Source organism: Equus asinus, chromosome 5 (genome assembly GCF_041296235.1).
Source record: "Equus asinus isolate D_3611 breed Donkey chromosome 5, EquAss-T2T_v2, whole genome shotgun sequence".
In the NCBI taxonomy this organism is placed as follows: domain Eukaryota; kingdom Metazoa; phylum Chordata; class Mammalia; order Perissodactyla; family Equidae; genus Equus; species Equus asinus.
Window position 1 is genome coordinate 69,760,395 of NC_091794.1, and position 17,574 is coordinate 69,777,968.

At 46.8% G+C, this 17,574-nt stretch overlaps 1 protein-coding gene across 1 annotated transcript in view; it reads right to left on the reverse strand.

Moving 5' to 3' along the window:
• Positions 1–2,347: 2,347 nt before the first annotated feature.
• CIMAP2 (ciliary microtubule associated protein 2) overlaps positions 2,348–17,574 on the reverse strand; it is a 32,582-nt gene continuing 17,355 nt past the window's right edge. Inside the window, exon 10 of the mRNA XM_014844378.3 lies at positions 2,348–3,721. Within this exon, the coding sequence (XP_014699864.3) occupies positions 3,649–3,721 (73 nt within the window). The 3' untranslated portion in view covers positions 2,348–3,648. The remainder of the gene's footprint in view (positions 3,722–17,574) is intronic.

A 17,574-nucleotide genomic window follows, 5' to 3' on the forward strand; every position in this document is an offset into this window, starting at 1 on the left:
GCAGGCTGAGACAACATGGAGGAAGTGACAAGTTTCTTAGGGCGGTTGGGTTTGGGTGGTTTTCTTCCCCGTTTTTGGATCTGTCATTGTCACAATGTGATGTGGCATGGTGTTAATAGGATGCCCCATCTGCACGGTGGAGAACAGACTGCAGGGGAAGGTGGAGGCCACGAGGCCAGGGAGCAGAGTCCGAGTGAGAGGCCACGGCGGCTCAGACCAGGGTGGCGGCCGCGCTTTTTAAGGCACCAGACATGGTTGTTAGGAGCTCCAGGCTGCAGTCTCCGCCTCCTCACTTGGTTGTGACCTAACAAATAATGGCAAGTTAATGAATCCTGTTGAGACTACTTCACCTACCAACGGTGGAGACCGCAGCTGCCCACTAAAACTCCTTCCTCCCGCTGAAGCCCAGCGCCCTCCTGGACCACACTGCCCAGGCTCCCCTGCAGTCAGGCGCGTCCTCGGAGTTGGGTTGTGAACAGAAGTGATAAGAAGCTCCCATGAGAGGCTCTGCTGGCTCTTCCCCTCCTGTTAGCTGGGCGCAAACGACAACCAGACCACAGGCCGGGGCAGAGCCGCAGTGCAAGGGAGCCCACCTGAGCCCTGGCCTGGGCTGTGATAGAGCAGGAAGGGAGCCTTGACAGAAGCTAGGTGGCTGCGGATTTGGGACGATTGGTTGGAGCAGCTTAGCTTGCCCTGGTTGTTACAGAGGTGCCAGCTTAAAGGGGCAGAGATGTGCGAGCTGAGTTCAGTGCAGTGAAGTTTGATGAAAATGTGCAGTAGCCACAGTGGACATTTTCTTATTTTGTGTGACGTGGGGATCGCATCCTACAGTTATCTGAGAGAAGCCCTTTAGGAAATTCCTTTTCCTATTGTTCAGCTTCTCAGATCTGGATTTTGTGAATTCTCCTTAAAGGAGAAAAAATCTGTAATGTTCCTTAGAACAGATTTTGCAGTTTAAGCCTCAAATATCACCTTGCATTTGAGTAGCACACAACATAGAATATCTTATTTAGTCCTCACAGTCATGTAACCAAGGCAGGTCCCTTTGTATTCCCATTTTACAGATGAGGAAAGCGAAGCTCAAGAAAGGTCAAGTGAGTTCCCTGAGGGCACAGCGAAGCTCTCTCTGAGTTGAGCGGAGGCAGACGCATCTCTAGTCTACGGCACTATGTGCTCAAAGATCCTCTTAAGCAACCACAGAAATGCCAGAACCTGAGGTTACTTTCATAAGATTTAAATGCCAAAGGGCTCAACCCAGTCTTCTGCAGATTCTGGCAAGAGACTGAACTAGAATTGGTAGTGGTTAGACTCCCCACCACTGCCACTCCCCGGCCCCATGGAACTCTTTTTTTCCAAACAAAAACTTTTAGGAAAAGTCCAACATATAAAACACATGGAGCTACTGTGGTTCAAGCTGGGTGGGACCAGGAGCCCAGCCATTATGGCCAGCCCTCCTGACTTCCTTCCCTGAAGGTTGCTGGAGGCCTCAGCAGAGCCAAGTTAACCAACCTCGGGTCTCCATGTCCTCTCATGGCCCAACCCAGGCAAAAGGGCAAAGGTCACAAGGAGTCAGATTTCAGCTCAACATCCAAAGGATGCTTTTACAATCCTGGCTGCCCTGCCCTGGGAGGGGCCGGCGTGGGGGTGTGCAAGGAGAGGCTAGACAGACAGACGGAGTTATTGTCGTGGAGTAGAGCAGTGGTCTCAAAAGTGAGATGCCCAAACCAGGGGTCTGGCAAGGTGAACCACAGGGATGCTGGAGAAAATATTAGCGCTCGTTTTGATTTGGATTTCCCCAGAAGCAGACGCCGAGACAAGGATTTGAGCGCAAGGAGCTCATTTGGGAGGTGAAGAAAACACCAGTAGGAGGAGGAAGAAGGGGTGACAGCATTATCAACAGGTCACCACTGTGGGCAAGTGGATTCCCTGCACTGCGAGACTCAAAGTGGTGTGGAACACACCCGTTGAAGTCGTACCCCACAAGGGGTGAGGCAGCTGGGTGTTTATACTCCAGCATCCCCGATTCAGAGCTTGAGGGTGGCTCCTGAGGGGTGTGAAGTCCGTGGCCCTTCCATGGCGGCCAGAGAACCTGTCACTCCACTGTTGCCGGATGTCCCTTCTCAGCACTTGTGACTTTTGTAACACAGAGAAGTTCATTGGTACCTCATGGCAAAGTACTTACAAGAATTGCCTGATTTAAAGTTGTTACACAGGTTTGTCTTACAGAAAGGCCAGCATTCCAAATTTGCTGACCTTCTCTATGGTGACAGTGAGTGTCAGAAATATGACAGCTAACATATATATTGGGGAAAAATGTACTTATTCTATAAGGCAAAGCGATCTTTTTAAAAAAGTTTTATTGCACGTAGTTTTTAACTTTCTATTTGGAATTAATTTTTGACTTACAGAAAAGTTGCAAATGCTAGTACAGAGAGTTCCCTACCCCCCACCCCCAGCTTCCTCCAACATTAACATCTACACAGCCACACTGAAATCAAAACCAAGAAATTAACATGGGCATAATAATATTGACTAAAACACAGACTTTACTTGAATTTCACCAATTTTAACACTATGTACAAAAAAATCTTACTGAATCCCCAGAAAAGCTGATGAATCAGTTTTTGATTCTATTATAAAACGCATTTTAAATTTTCACTTTTTGATTGTTTATTGCTAGTATACAGAAAGAGTTGATGTTGATATATTGATCTTATTTCCTAAGACCTTGCTAAACTGACTTATTAGATCTAGTTTGCATCTAGTTTGGGTCATCAGCTTTTCTGAGGCTTCAGTAAGATTTTTTGTACATGGATGCCGTCTGTGGATAAAGACAGTCCTATTTATCCCAAAGCCGTCATTTCGATGTGAGTGAGAAAGTAATGGCTTTCTGTAAGGCACTCATGCTCTGAAGAGCATTTGAAGTATTTTTTATCATTGAGTTTTGTGACTGAGGCTGTGGGGTGCCAGTGTCCTTTTCTCTAGAGACAACAGACTCCTGCCAACCCACCCAATGTCTCACTGACAAAAAGAGTGACGGAAGGAGCTCAGGATCAGGTGACCACCCCCCACAGACCCCCTCTGGGCTAGACCGCATGCCCATGAGGCTGACCTGGGCGTGGAGTTGATTGTTCCCTATGGCCACACACTGCCTGGAGGTCAGCAGCCTCCTCATAGCATGAGACCCTGCCAAACTCCCAGAAGCATCCGGGACAGAGATGGAGTACTCCTGGAGGGGGCCTGCAGCTGCTAATGACATATGCTACACTCTCCTGCCCCTCTTTGGATTTTAATGAAAAGAGAGTCAAGCACTTTGGCTTTAGAATAGAAGGGTTCCAGGAGTGTCAACCACAGTCCACTCCTTTAGTGCATCTGCTGTCTGACTCCCATGTTCACGTCATTGGCCGATTTGAATTCTCAGGATGATTGATCTCTCATGTCAAAATACATCTGGTCCCAGCTGTCACAGCAGACATCATGACCCCCAGGCAGACGGCTCCAGCAAAAGTGATCCCACCACATCTTCCAGGCCTTCCCATGTGTCCTTTCTCCAAGATCCCCCATTCCCACTCCTACCCTCCCATCCCCAGATTTGTCTTCAGGCCTCTGGGCCCCCTGGTCACGGCATGCTGTCCTTCACGTGTGGCTTTAAGGAGTAGAATCTGAATTGTAATCCACAGTTGGAGGGCACTTTCCCTTAGTAAAAGGCGTGATCCTTTCCCTGTAAAAAGACAGAAAGAAAGAGAAAATGGAACTAGTCCCTTGGAAGGGAGTGAGCCCCCATCCCTGGAGGGGCGCCCACAGGGGATCCTACATTGGGTGAGGCCAAAATTGATGACCTTCAGAGCATTTCCAATGAATCAGACTGGTTATAAGGAGGAGAATCCTCTACTTTGTACTTGGTCTAGCTCATCAGAGCCCCCAAGTTGGTTTGTAAGAACTTCACATACAAAACCCCAGCACTTGAAAGATCATCCAGCCCAACCCTGAAAGGGAGAATGTGGGCCAGAACTCCAGCCCAGAGCCCCTGACCTCAGCCTAGTGTCCCCCCATTGCTCTGATTCTTTCTCAGAGTGGAACCCCTGAAGGCTCTGGTTGCCATTGGGGAGCCATTGGAAGATGGTGTTTCAATAAGAAGACTTTGCTTTGTGTGTCGAACACCATCAACCAGCCCTTGCGTTACACACATTTATGCGTCTGTCTTCCCCACTGAGATGGAAACTCCATGAAGACAGGACTTCGATTTCCTTATTGCTATTTCCGCTCTGCCGAGACCATGCCCTGGTGCTCGGTAGGTGCTCCACAAACATTGGTCCAAGGAAGGGAAGTCGGAGGGAGGGAGGACTGGCCAGGACTTACTGCCATCCGGCGGGTCTCCACACCTCTGGCTCTTCACCCCTCCCCATCCACTGCCCATGTCCTGGCTCAGAGCCTTCGCTCTCACCTCACCATTAAGATGGCCTCCTTGTCCCTCCTCGACCCCAACTCCCCCACCCTACCATGCCACAGAGCATGTCTCTAAAACTCAAGTGTCACTTCCCATTAAAACCTTCTGAGTGTCTGGTAGAAAATATTTGCAAAACATATATCTGATAAAGGATGTATGCTGAGAATACAAAAAGAACTCTCAAAACTTAATAGAAGAAAATGAACTACCATTTTTTTTAAATGTGCAAAAGAAGATACATGGAGGAAGCACATGAAAAGATGCTCAACATCTTGTCATGGGAGAAATGCAGATTCAAGCCAGAAGGAAATACACCTATTAGGATGGCTAAAATAAGGAATTAGACCCCACCTGCATTGCTGGAGGGAATATGGAACAGCACCGTCACTTCGGAAAACAGTTTGGCAGTTTTTTATAAAGTTACACATACACTTACCAAGTGACATAGAAATTCCACTCTAGATATTTACCAAAGAGAAACAAAAACATATGTCTATACAAAGACTTGTTCGAGACTGTTTATAGCAGCTTTATTCAAAATTGCTCAAACTGGAAGCAACTCAAATGTCCTTCACCTTGGAAATAAACAGTGGTCTGTCCACTCAACGGAGTACAACTCTGCATTAAACAGCAACAAACTACTCATATACACAATAGAACGGCTGAATCTCAAGAGTGTTATGGGAAAGAAAAGACACAAAATTCTATATATGGCATGATGTCATTCACAGGACATTCTGGAAAAGGCAAAGCTATAGGGATGGTGGGAAGAGTAGTTGCGAGGGGCTGGGGGAGGGGAGGAAACTGACTACAAATGGCACACGGGAACTTTTGGGGGCGATGGTACCATCCTATATTTTGCTTGTTTTGGTGATTACCTGACCACACGCATTTGTCAAAACTCATAGAACTGTATTCTTTCAAAGGGTGAATTTTACTGGACATGGTCATGCTCTTAGAGATCTGCTTAAGAAAAATCCTTCTGCGGCGTCTCACAGGCAGGATGAAGTCAAGGCAGCTTAGCTTTGTGTTCAGATTCTCCAAAGACTGACCCAGCTGGCGCCACCTGCCTTCCTCTCTGCTATTTATACATACACAAGATCCAAAACGAACCATCTAGTGTTTTCCAGACTTTTCCCGAGCTTTTTGCCCCCTTGCCTTTGCTTGTGCAGTTCCCTCTGTCCTAAATGTCTCCTCGTCCCTGGAAGAAGTGAACCCCACAGCTCAGAGCCTTCATACCAGGGAGGCAGCCCTGCTCTGCGACTGTAGTAGACACAAGGCAGAAATGGCCCAAGTCTCCCCTTCTCCTGGTCTCCGTGCCCTTAGCAATGTGACTCTGCAGCTTCTCCCGCCCCTTCCCCTCCCCTTGAATCTGAGCCGGCCTTGTAACTTGCTCTGGCCAATAGAATGTGTAGAAGTAACGGTGTGCCATTCCGAGCCTCGGCTGCAGAAGGCCTTGCACAATTCCTCTCTCAAACCTCTCCCTCCTCCATGAGAACAAGCCTGGGCTGGACTGCGGAAGGATGAGAGGCCATGTGGAAGAGTCTGGTTGTCCTACCCAAGACCATCCCAGACCAGCCAGACCCCAGCCAACCCACAGACTCGTGAATAATAAGCAATAGATACTGTTTTAAGCCACTGAGTTTGGGGGTGGTTTGTTACGCTGCAATAGCTAACTGACACAGTCAGTAACTCGCTGTGGTTCTGAGAAAATTACTCAACGTCCTCATCTGTATACTAAAGACAACAGTATAGGCCTCACAGGGTTTTGTGGGCCCATAAAAGAAGATGTTTCTATAGAGTTGAGGACAGTGCCTGGCACATGTCAACCTTTGATTACGTTTGTCATTGCCTTTTCAAACGCAACGTGTACCCAACTTTTGAGAGCCACCCCGAATGCCACTTCTTCCAAGCAGCCCTCCTGACTCTTGAAATTGGATATAATCTTTCCCTCCTCTGAATTTCCATAGCACTTTCTCTACCTTCCTCCAATGCACGATATCTTCAACTGTAAGCGCTCTGGAAACATAGCCACGGCCTTGAACACAGGTGTCCATCCAGTACCGACACAGACTCAGAGTCAGAGAAAGATTAAATGATTTGTACAGACCTGGGACAGGAAATCTGTTTTCCTGCCTCCCAGGCCACTGTTCCTGCCACCATTACACATAAGTGCTTTCAAGGGTGATCCCAGCATCCTTCCTTGCCTGTAGTTGGCACTCAGTAAACATATCCTTAATTGAATCGGCGGCAATGAAAACGTACAGGGGCATTTGGAGGCTGTCACAAACACTGGGTGGCCACTGCTGGCAACCACTGGGCAGGTACGAGGGGTGCCACACATCCCACCACGGGCAGGAGTGTCTGGCTCTCTGAACAAGTGCCCTCCAAAGGCTGAGGGCGCCCTGCCGAGAAATGCTAGGCTGCAGGAAAGGAGGAGGGTGACAAGTCCTTCTTCTAAGAGGACCCCGTCCTGCGAGACAGACTCATTATCCCTATTCTGCAGCTGAGAAGAGAGAGGCCTGCTTAGGGGCCCAGGGTCACCAGGTAGGAGATGGCAGAGCAGTTTAACCTGCATCTTATCGCGCAGCCCACAGACTTGTCAGAGCCGCAAACAGGTCCCATCAGGTTGGGAAGTTAGGCTGCTCTGAACAAGGCCAGGGAGCAGACCACACTGTAGGGAGCAGAGTCCAGGCCACCCGCTGGGACAGGGGCTGTCAATCCTGAGGTCACATGGGGACACGCTGTGCCTCGGGAAGCTCAGGTGACTTGTCAAGGCACACAGCTTGTACGCACAGAGCCCCAGTCTCCTCCCCCAGGCAGGGCTCACATTTTCCGGTCTCCTGTAGAGTCGCATGACCCTCTAAGGGTTTCAGGCTTGAGCAAGTGGTAATTCAGACAAGAGGAGGCAAAGTCCAGTCCCACCCCGATGTTACATCTTCCACGTGGCCCTGCCAAAATCAGCTGCACCCTGAGGAAAGCTTGTTGGCTACTTGATTTGCAGGTGTTTGTGTGCAAAAAGGCCAAACTCCTACATCAAGACTGCGACCCGCCCCCAACCCCCGCCGTGTGACTCTTCACCCAGCCAGCCTGGTCGTCTTGCTGCAACTCTTGCCACATCCTTTCCCATGCCCCACCCTCCAGCCGCTCCGCCGCCCCCAAACAGCCGGGCTTGTTCCCCCCTCAGCACCCACGCTGGTCGCTGGGACACCCTCCATCTCTCTGTGCCACCTTCCCAGGTAGACTCGGGCACTTCTCCCCCTGCGCTCCACACTCCGCAGCATCTTGCCGAGCCCTCTGTCAGGAACCTGATTCTAGATCAGTCCCTCCTGTCCGCCCCACTTGCCTGTGACCTTCTGCGCCAGGACCCCTGGCCCCAAGCCAATGTTGACTCAATTTAATTGAATCACCAAGCTTTCTGCCTCCCCCGCCCCCTGCCCTCATCCAAGGTCAATCTTTCTCTGCGCTGGGGTGACCACCCCTCCGGCCCATGGAAGGAGCAGGCTCCATCGCCCCACAACTGAATCGCTTACTTCTTCCCTGCTGATCAGCCCAGAAATACGCTCAAGTCTCTATGTCCACCCACTCCCACCAGAAATAAAGGAAAGAAGACAGAAGAAAAGCAGGAAGGGAGGAGGAAAGGAAGGAAGGAAAGTAAAACCATGGCCTTCTCTCCACTCCACTTCCCTTGGAGCTGAGGCCCCATCCTTCCCGGGCACCATGTTGTCTCTACGGCAATCGCCAGGCTTCTGTGCTGCACAGTAAACAGCAGTGGGGGGTTGTAGGGAGAGGGGGACAGAACTTCCAGGGGTCCCCCTTTCCTGCCCAAACTTCCAAACCTCCCACCAAAGCAGCATGAACAAAAGCCCAGGAGGTAAAGGAAAGTGGACAGGTGAGGGCAGGTGGGGAGAGGACAGGGAGACAGCCGTGGGGAGGCGCTCTCTGCCTGAGCCTTCCCGGTTCAGAGAGCCTCCCTCCTGGCCCATCCTCTAGGAACCTGTGGGGAAGAGTGGGGAGGGCGTTCTGGATGCAGAGAGAGGTCCCGGGCCCCACTTGCCCTCATCCTTCTTCTCAAGCTACCCTGTAGCTGTAGATGGCGGGCGGGGGGCGGGGGGGGGGGCTTCCCCGTGAAGCGGGGGCCCTCTGGGGTAGAACTGCCATCTGGTTCCCCGCGGCGATGTCCCCGTGGCCAGGATGTGCGTGGCACGTTCTAAGTGTTGGATGGATGTTTGAAGCCTGCACGCATGGCCACCAATGACCAGCAGCGACTTCAGGAAATCACTTTTTCTGAATTTCAGTTGCCTCGACTGAAAAACATTGAGAGTAATATCTACCTTTTAAAGTTACTGCATATAGTAAATATATACAAAATCCCTTTGTACATTATAAATAAACTCCAAGAATATAAGAATTGATTATTATTATTATTACAAAGAACGGATGTTTATGATTTCAATTGCAGATTTCTAGACAAGGAATATGGCTTTAGTTTAAAATGCTAAAAAGGTGGTAGGCATACTGAAGTATAAGTATTTAGGAGGAAATGTATTGATGTCTGCCATTTGCGCTGAAATATATCAAATTATAAGATGAGCAATAGATGGATAGAAGGATGGATAGGTAGAAAATATGTCACAAAGTAAGAAGAGTAAAATATTAATGATATAATCTAAGTGCCGGGTATACTGGTATACACTTTCCATTTTTCTGTTAAGTTTGAAAATTTTCATAATAAAATGTGAGGCAAGAAAACTTAAAAGGAAAAATAAATTCCTGCCAAATCAGACTGGAAGTTCCCCACGTGCTCCTTTCCTGGAGGCACCCAGACATCAATTAATGCTCTGAGTCATCCTTTAACAAATATCCACTGAGCTTCGTCGATGCATGGCAACTGGCCACTGCAGCTGGAGAGTAGAGAAGGTCTCTTTAGTACGGACCAAGGGCACAGGAAAAAACAATCACAACGTGATGGGAAAAGGGCTTCAATGCGGGAACACACAGGAGGCTGAGAATAAAGAGACACTGTCTGGAAAAATCATGGAAGGCTTCCTATTTAAGTAGGGTGGTGGAGGCTGACTAGGAGTTTTCCAGACAGAAACTAGGAGAAGAATGTTCCAAGAACAGATCACAGCGTGGCCAAACGCCCAACGGACTAAAGAGCAAGAGATTGGTGCCAAGTGTGGCCTGGTTGGAACAGAGCGCTCATGTCCACACGGCCACAAGGTGGGCCAGATGGAGTAAAAAGACCTGGTAGAAAGAGCCATGAAGGAGGCCAGGTGGAAACCCTGGTCCGTTGGTTGGTCAACCGGATTTATGAAGCACCTGCTGCATATTCAGCTCTAAAGAATGAAAAGAAGGCTCCCTGCCCACGCAGGAGTTCAGTCTCAGGCTGCCTGACTGGAGGCCTAGGACACTGCAGCTTGGCAGGAAGAAGCAGGTGAGGCTTGGGGGTGAAGGGTGAGAAAGATTAGCTGTACCTAGACATTCCAGGAAGAGACTTCACAACACTGTCACGCACACTCTCCCTCACCTGGAACCAAAACAGCAACCTGTTCAAAGACCTGTTGTGTCCTGCCAGTCCTGGCCTCCTACACACCTGGCCGAGGAGGAGAGGCTGAAGCTCAGGGTGGGAGTCAGAGCTATGACTCCTGGTCCCTGCCCTGCCTCTGTTCGGCTGCGGGCCTCCGGGCCATCGGCATCACCCAAGCTCTCCAAGCACGCTAACTCGTGTGTGGGACGGGGAAGACAGCCCCGGCAGCCACCTTCCTGCAGCAGCTCCGAGGCACTGTCTGCGCTCTCACATCCCCAGGCACACTGGACCGTGACCGCTGCCCTGGGGCCAAAGGCAGGCAGTGACGACCGCACGTCCCCACCGAGGAGGTGCGAGGACCCACTGAGGACGCCTCTGTCTTTCCAGCCTCCACTCGTTTCCCTTAGTTCTTTATCCCCCTTTATTTTTAATGTTTTGATTTTGTCTAACCTCTAAAGTCGAATGATTGCTCTTTCAGTTTCAGTATTTCTTGTTTAATATTAAAAGCAGTTAAAGCTATGAATTTTGCTCTAACGGGCATCGACAATATTACATGGGTTTTAATATAGTGTTTTCACTGTAAGTAATTTCTAAACAGTCTGTAATTTCAAACTTGATTCTCCCCTGAGTTATTTAGAAGAGCTTTCTGATTTCCAAGGACCTGGCTTGGGGGTCGTCCTTTTACTGTTCACGTCTTGTTTCATTGTACGATGTTTAGAAAAAGAGACCTAAAATTTTCTATGTAGGGAGTTTTTAATTTAGACATTTTTAATGAAATTTTCTTAGAGGATCAACTTTCGTAATGCTCCACGAGTATCTGAAATTAATGTGGAGTAAAATACACCTATTGAGGGGCCGGCCCGGTGGCGCAGCGGTTAAGTGCGCACGTTCTGCTTCAGCAGCCCCGGGTTTGCCAGTTCAGATCCCGGGTGCGGACATGGCACCGCTTGTCAAGCCGTGCTGTGGTAGGCATCCCACGTATAAAGTAGAGGAAGATGGGCATGGATGTTAGCTCAGGGCCAGTCTTCCTCAAAAAGAAAAAAAAAATACACCTATTCAAATCCTCCAAATAATTACTCACATATTCTTATGTGTCAAATTTTCAGATGGGTCTATTAAGAATTCCATTATGATTCTGAGAGTTTGTCACTGTTACTTTGGGTGTGTAAGGGTTCATGGTTATTATAACTTCTTCATGGATTTTATTGTTTATCACAATTAAATACTCCTCTTTGTCCCGTTGAATATTTTTGCCTTGAATTCTACTTTTCTGGGCATCTGTAAACCGCTTTCTCTTTGTTATTGGTTACATTTATCTGGTATCTCATAGCCAGACATATTCTAACATACTATGTCTTCCCCCTTCTTGAGCTCTCCACACTAATTCATTTTTTATTTAATTGGAGTATATCCCCCAGTAGTATTTTCAGAAAAGATACATTTGTTATACATCTTGAATCCTTGTGATCTCTATTTGCCTTGCACATGAATGACAGGTAGGCTACATAGATAATTCTGCAGTCTTGCATTTTTTTCTTCAGAATTCTATAAACAATGTTTTCTATCATTCATGTTTCAGAAGAGAAGGCCACAACATGTCTGATAGTCTTGTATTTAGATTAGAGGTTATTTGTCTTTTTAGATGTGATACTTGTAAGATTTTTGTTTTACCTTTGAAACTAGAGATTTCACCACACTTTTAGTGGATTGAATGCGTACATTAACCTCTCTCCCTCCCGAAATCCTACTGAAACAAGAGTAAAGGAATAAAAATCTAAAAGCACACGCCCACGACGACAGAAAGAACAGAAGCAGAAGTAAGAAGAAATATTTTGGAAGTTGGAGAGCAGAAGGAAGAATGGTAACAATCTTAGCAGACCCAAGAGAGCTAAACCCTAAGCCAACAGATGATAAAGCCAAGAATTTCTTCACTCCGAGAGACTGAGGAATTGGCAGCACCAGATACTTCTGGAAGATTGAAGGTAGAACCGAAAACGGGGATATTGACTGAAGGTCTCTGAAGTACCGGTTTCTCTCCCCGCTCTCTGAGCCAGGTGAGCACCCCTCACAACTGATGATTGAAGAGCTTATTCTCTGGAGATAGACAGGCTCTCCGTGCAGGGTGACACCAGGCACAGGTGACACCATGAGCACCATATTCAAACCAGGGAAGTAAACAGAAGTTCAGTCATGACATATCGAGACCTCCAGGCTCTTCTCCTCCACTCAGAGCTCTGGCAGCCAGGCTTATATCTCCCAGAAGAGCTTTCTCAGCCAAGGCCAAGAGAAAAGTCTAACCACACTGACAGTGAAGTTCCCAGCCTGATGATCCTGTGGTGAAGTCTAGGATCAACAAGTGCCCCAGAGCCTTCAGGAGGATTTTGAATTGGACATGAGTGCACAGCCAAGGATCACCCGACATTGGAGAAAAACCTCTGATACAGAAGACTGAGGTCTCAACAAACATACAGAAAGAAAAGAGGTTTGATAAAAGGAGACAATGTCAGGCAAACTTGTCTTCATCAAAAATATCTTCAAAGGATGAGAAAGCATAGTATCTGTGAAATAAGAGCATGTGGTTACTAAGAAGAATACTCAGAAACCAAAAAATAACTCTTGAAATTAAAATATGAAACCAGAAATGAAAAACTCAGTGAGTGAACAAGAGAATATGTCTGGTCACCTGAAATCAGACGTCAGCTCGGAAGTGCCCAGGACAGAACTAGGCACAGAGTAGGCTTTTCAAATGCATCAGTCAACGAAAGAGCATCTAAGGGAATCCTTCTTCCCACCTTATGACCCACTTTCTGTGCCTTGTGGCACAGTCCTGATCTAAGAGTCCAAACGGGTCAGGGCTTCACGAGCAATGATGAACCCGAGCCCCAGGGAGAATCATGCATCAGCCTGACGACCAGACGCCCCGGGAGCCGCTGGTTGGCTTCCATTCAGCAGCATTCACAAGCCTTAACTAAGCCTGACCACGTCTCTGTAGGGTGCAAATTATCCTCCTTTTACAGACGGGAAAACTGAGGTCTGGAAAACAAAAGGTGACTCTTGGCCGGAGATGGCTCTAAAAGGAGGACCATAACTTGTGTAGTCTACTCAAGAGCTCTTGTCCTTTTACTATTTATCCTTTTTCTGATTATAAAAATAATACATGTTTATTTTGAAAAATTCAAATATTTCAGAAATAAAACAAATAAGGTAGAAGGCAAAAGACCCTGGTGACCCTCCAGAGGCAACCATGGCAACAGATAGGGCCTGGTCCTCCGCAGTGCGCTGTCCATGCACGTGGCAATGCATTTTCTAATGGGATCATTATTCTTCTATTTTTAAATATTTATATGCATTTACTCTTTCACATGAAGTTTATAATTAATTTATCCAGTTCCCCCTACCAATCCCCTCAGGATTTGATAAAAATGGCATTAAATGTGTACATCAATGGGGAGAAGTATTATTTTTCCAATATCAAGTATTTTCATCCATGAACACGGCATTTTCTCCAATTATTCGGGCCTTCTTTAGCACCTTTTAGGGGAGGTTTATACTTTTCTTCATTTATGTCTTCAATATACCTTATTAAGCTTATCCCAATGCATCTATCATTTGTGTTACTAGTAAGAATGAGATTCTTGTCTTTTTCTCAGTTTTCCATCGGTCGCAGCTGCAGCATCAGAGGAAACGCTTCATGTACACGCTTTACTGCACTGGCCTCCTTAGCTTTACAGCTTTCAAATGAACTCTCCTGGATTTTTTTTAGGTCAACACGTATCATCATAAATTGTAATGATTTTGCTCTTCTTTACCAATATTTATATTTATTATTGATTTTTCTCATCTTACTACATTTGCTAGGACCTCCAGGACAATGCTGAATAATGCCAGCAATACAAGCATTCCAGTCTTGCTCTTGCCTTCATGAGAAGCCTTTAGTATTTTACTGTCCTATTTGACGTTTTTGGCCTCCTCTTTCAAAGTCGCCCATCCTCCAGGGCTCAAACACCCTCCTATTTCTCTCACTGTCTTTGTCAAATCTCCGTCTTAATAGAGGCTTTTTTGGGTCTTTGACAACAGAGGGTGAGTTAAGCCGCTGTAGTTTCTTTCCCTGGATGACGTGCATTTTAAGTCTCTGTAAAGAATTTACCCATTATATTAAGAAGCAGAAATCTGCCGAGGCAAAGCAGCTGCTAAGGGACAAGGACATATCCACAAGACCGTAGCCACAGGGCAGAGCACAATTACACGCATAATCTTCTGCAGTCCTCAGAGCAGATTCACAGGTGGTTATTTTGTTTAATTTATCAGATGAAAGTCTGTCTCCAAGTACCTTGTCCCAGTCACACAGCTAAGTGGTGACACAGAATTCTAAGCCAGGTTACAGGGAACTCCTATAACTCTCAGAGGGCTGAGTGCTGGATGCGATAACAGTGGTAAAAGGAGAAGTTTGGACTTGAGGGGGTGGCAGATGCTCAGGGGGAGAAAATTGAGGGTCCAGTGGGCATGGGGCATCCTTTCCTCCCCGAGAGCCCTTTGCTGAGCAAATAGTATGTAAGATGCGGTTTCGATAAGACGGTGGCTGGGGAGGGTGGTCCTGCAGGAGTCAGGTCATGACACTCTTCCTAGCACACCCAAATCCTCACGTGGGCCCTGCCCTAGGAAGAGAAGGACTGGATTCTAGTCCCAGCTCTACCACTCAACAGCAGTGTGACTTTGGGCAAGTTGCTCCCCTCTCTGGTCCTGTTTGAACACCAGGAATAATAATAATAAAATAAGGCAAACCACCTCAGTGAGAAAGGGAAGAAAATGCTTTTGCACACTACAAGTCTTCCATAGGACTTTCAACTGGACAAGGCAGATGAGTACAGGCGTTTATCTCTACTCCTTCTACTCCCTCCTGCAATCCACTAAAAGAACTATAAAGGAATTTTTTAAATATAGACAAACAAAAAATCGAGAGGAGCTATCAGGGGATAGGGGTGTTAACATGTTTTTGGGAAATGGAAAGTGCAGGAAGGCATTAGCAGAGCTGAGAGGGCCCAAGAGCAAGCCACCTGCAGTAGGGGAGCCAAGGAGCTTGCCAACTCCTGCCACAAACCCCAGGGAGGTGCAGGAATTGGAGGCACCAGTATTTCAAAAAAGCAGGTGCAAGACTGACGGCTGAAAACAACAGGAAAGTTAGACACACTCCCCTTAACTCTTCACTCACCCATATGGAGAGGCTCCAGAGAAGGCAGGCTGGCACAGTGGAAGGTAGCAGACAGGCACCATCATGAGAATAGAGAAGGTAGGTGGATCCATATACTGATTGAGACCCCCAGCCTCCTTCCCTAAATGCCAACAAACACACTTGCCCCCAACCCAGGATGCAAGATCTTTTTCTTGAGAAGCCAAATCATCCCAGAGAAAACACCCAGAAATACTAACATTGAGGGTCTCCCAGCAGAATGACCAGACCCCTATCCAATCCTCCCAGTGAAGCCAATTGACAAGCCCCCCACCCCCACAGACTCACAGCATTTTAAGTGCTTTCTTTCTATAAATATGAACAAGACAAGTGAAAGAAGAAAAGGAACTTGGAAGAAGTGGGATCACGCAGAGAGTGCAAAGAAACTGGAGGAAAACTGTCATCACTATCTTTAGACAAAAGAAGAACATGCTACATACGTGACACAGATCTGGATGCTGGTAAAAACAAAAAAAAAGAAGCATCCACAACACAGAGGGCTCTTGGAAGCTAGAAAAGGTGAGAAACAACATTTCAAAAGTCAATAGTTGCATTCAAAGGTGAGGACAAGGAGAATTTACCAGAGAGGAGGACAGCAAAGGCAGAGATGGGATATAAGAAAAGTTGATAAAACCAGAGCATCAAGCCAGGACATCCAGCACTCATCTGAAAGAGAGGAGAGAAAACAGAGGGGAGGAAACCACCAAAGACAAAGATGCAAAAATCTTCCCAGAACAGAAGTGACATCAGCATCATGGCAAAGTGAGCTCTCCCCGTAAACTCTCCCCTCTGAGATACAATGAAAAGGACATTCCTATTCCAACAGAGGACATCCACACAACACAAAAGACATCTGAGAGACCCACAAAGCCCACGTCAGAAGGTGGAGGTACTAGAGCCCCCCCTCCCGAAGAAGTGGAATGAGTTAGGAGAGTGCTTCTCTTCTTCCCAAAGGGCAGCGACCCAGGGACTGTGCGTGGCTCTAAGAGGAAAGTGGGGAGGGGGCAGCCTTCCACGGGAACACTATTGCTTTCTGAGGTCCCTTACAGCCCGGGGAAAAGCCCCACACAGAGGTGACTGGCTATTGCAGGGGTGTCTTCATCAGGCTAACACCCAGAGAGCAGATACTGAGGGCAGAGCAAGAAGCCCCCCAAGATTGTACATGAAAAAGAAAGCACCACTCCCCACTGCCCAGCACCCCAGTTCAGCAGGTCCAGAAAAGCAGTGGCTGGAGCTGAGCCGCAGATAATGGTAGGCTCTGAATATGCAGCTCCTGACCCCCACCCAGTGGCAGCAGGTGGAAGCAGCGATCAAATACTACCACTACGCAGAACCATACATCCATGCCATCAAGCAGTTCGAAAAAATTTATTAAATCTCCAGACCAGAAGGAAAAAGACAAGTACGCAGAAATCAGTCCTGAAGGCACAGAAATCTATAATCTAAAAGACAGAGAATTCAAAATAACTATCATAAAGAAACTCAGAGTTACAAGAAAATGCAGATAGACAGGTCAAAGAATTCAGGAGCTTCTTCACAAAAGAGATTGAAACTATAAAGATGAGCCAATTAGAAATATTGCAGATGAAGAATGCAATGGATGAGATGAAGAAGATGTATTCTGAACAATAGAGCTGATATTATGGAGGAACAAATCAGCAATACTGAGGATAGAAATATAGAAATGCTTCAGATGGAGAAGAGAAGGAAAAAGACTAAAAAGAAATAAAGAAACTCTATGAGAAACATCCAACTCAGTTAAGAAATGCAACATAAGGATTATAGGTATTCCAGAGGGCGAAGAGAAGAAGAATGGAGCAGAAAGCTTGTTCAAAGAAATAATAACAGAGAACTTCCCAAACCTGAGGAAAGAGATGGAAATGCAAGTGAATGAAGCCAATAGATCTCCTAACTATACCAATGTAAGAAGACCTCCAAGGCATATGGCATACAGTAATGAAGCCAACAAAAGTCAATGATAAAGAAAAAATATTAACGGCAGTAAGGCAGAAGAAAATAACTTACAAAGGAATGCCTATCAGGCTTTCAGCAGATTTCTCAGCAGAAACCTTACAGGCTAGGAAAGAGTGGACTGATATATTCAAAACTCTGAAAGACAAAAACTTTAAGCCAAGAATACTCTATGAAGTGAAAATATCCTTCAGATATGATGGAGGAATAAAAATTTTCCCAGATAAACAAGAGCTAAGGGAGTTCATTGCCACAAGACCCTCCCCCTACACAAGAAATCCTCAAGAAGGCCCTTTACCTGAAAAAAAAGAAAGAGATTACAAAGCCCTGAGTAAGGAGATAAATAGGTAGACAAAATCAGAAAATTGTAGCTATCCATCAGAACAGGTTAGCAAATAC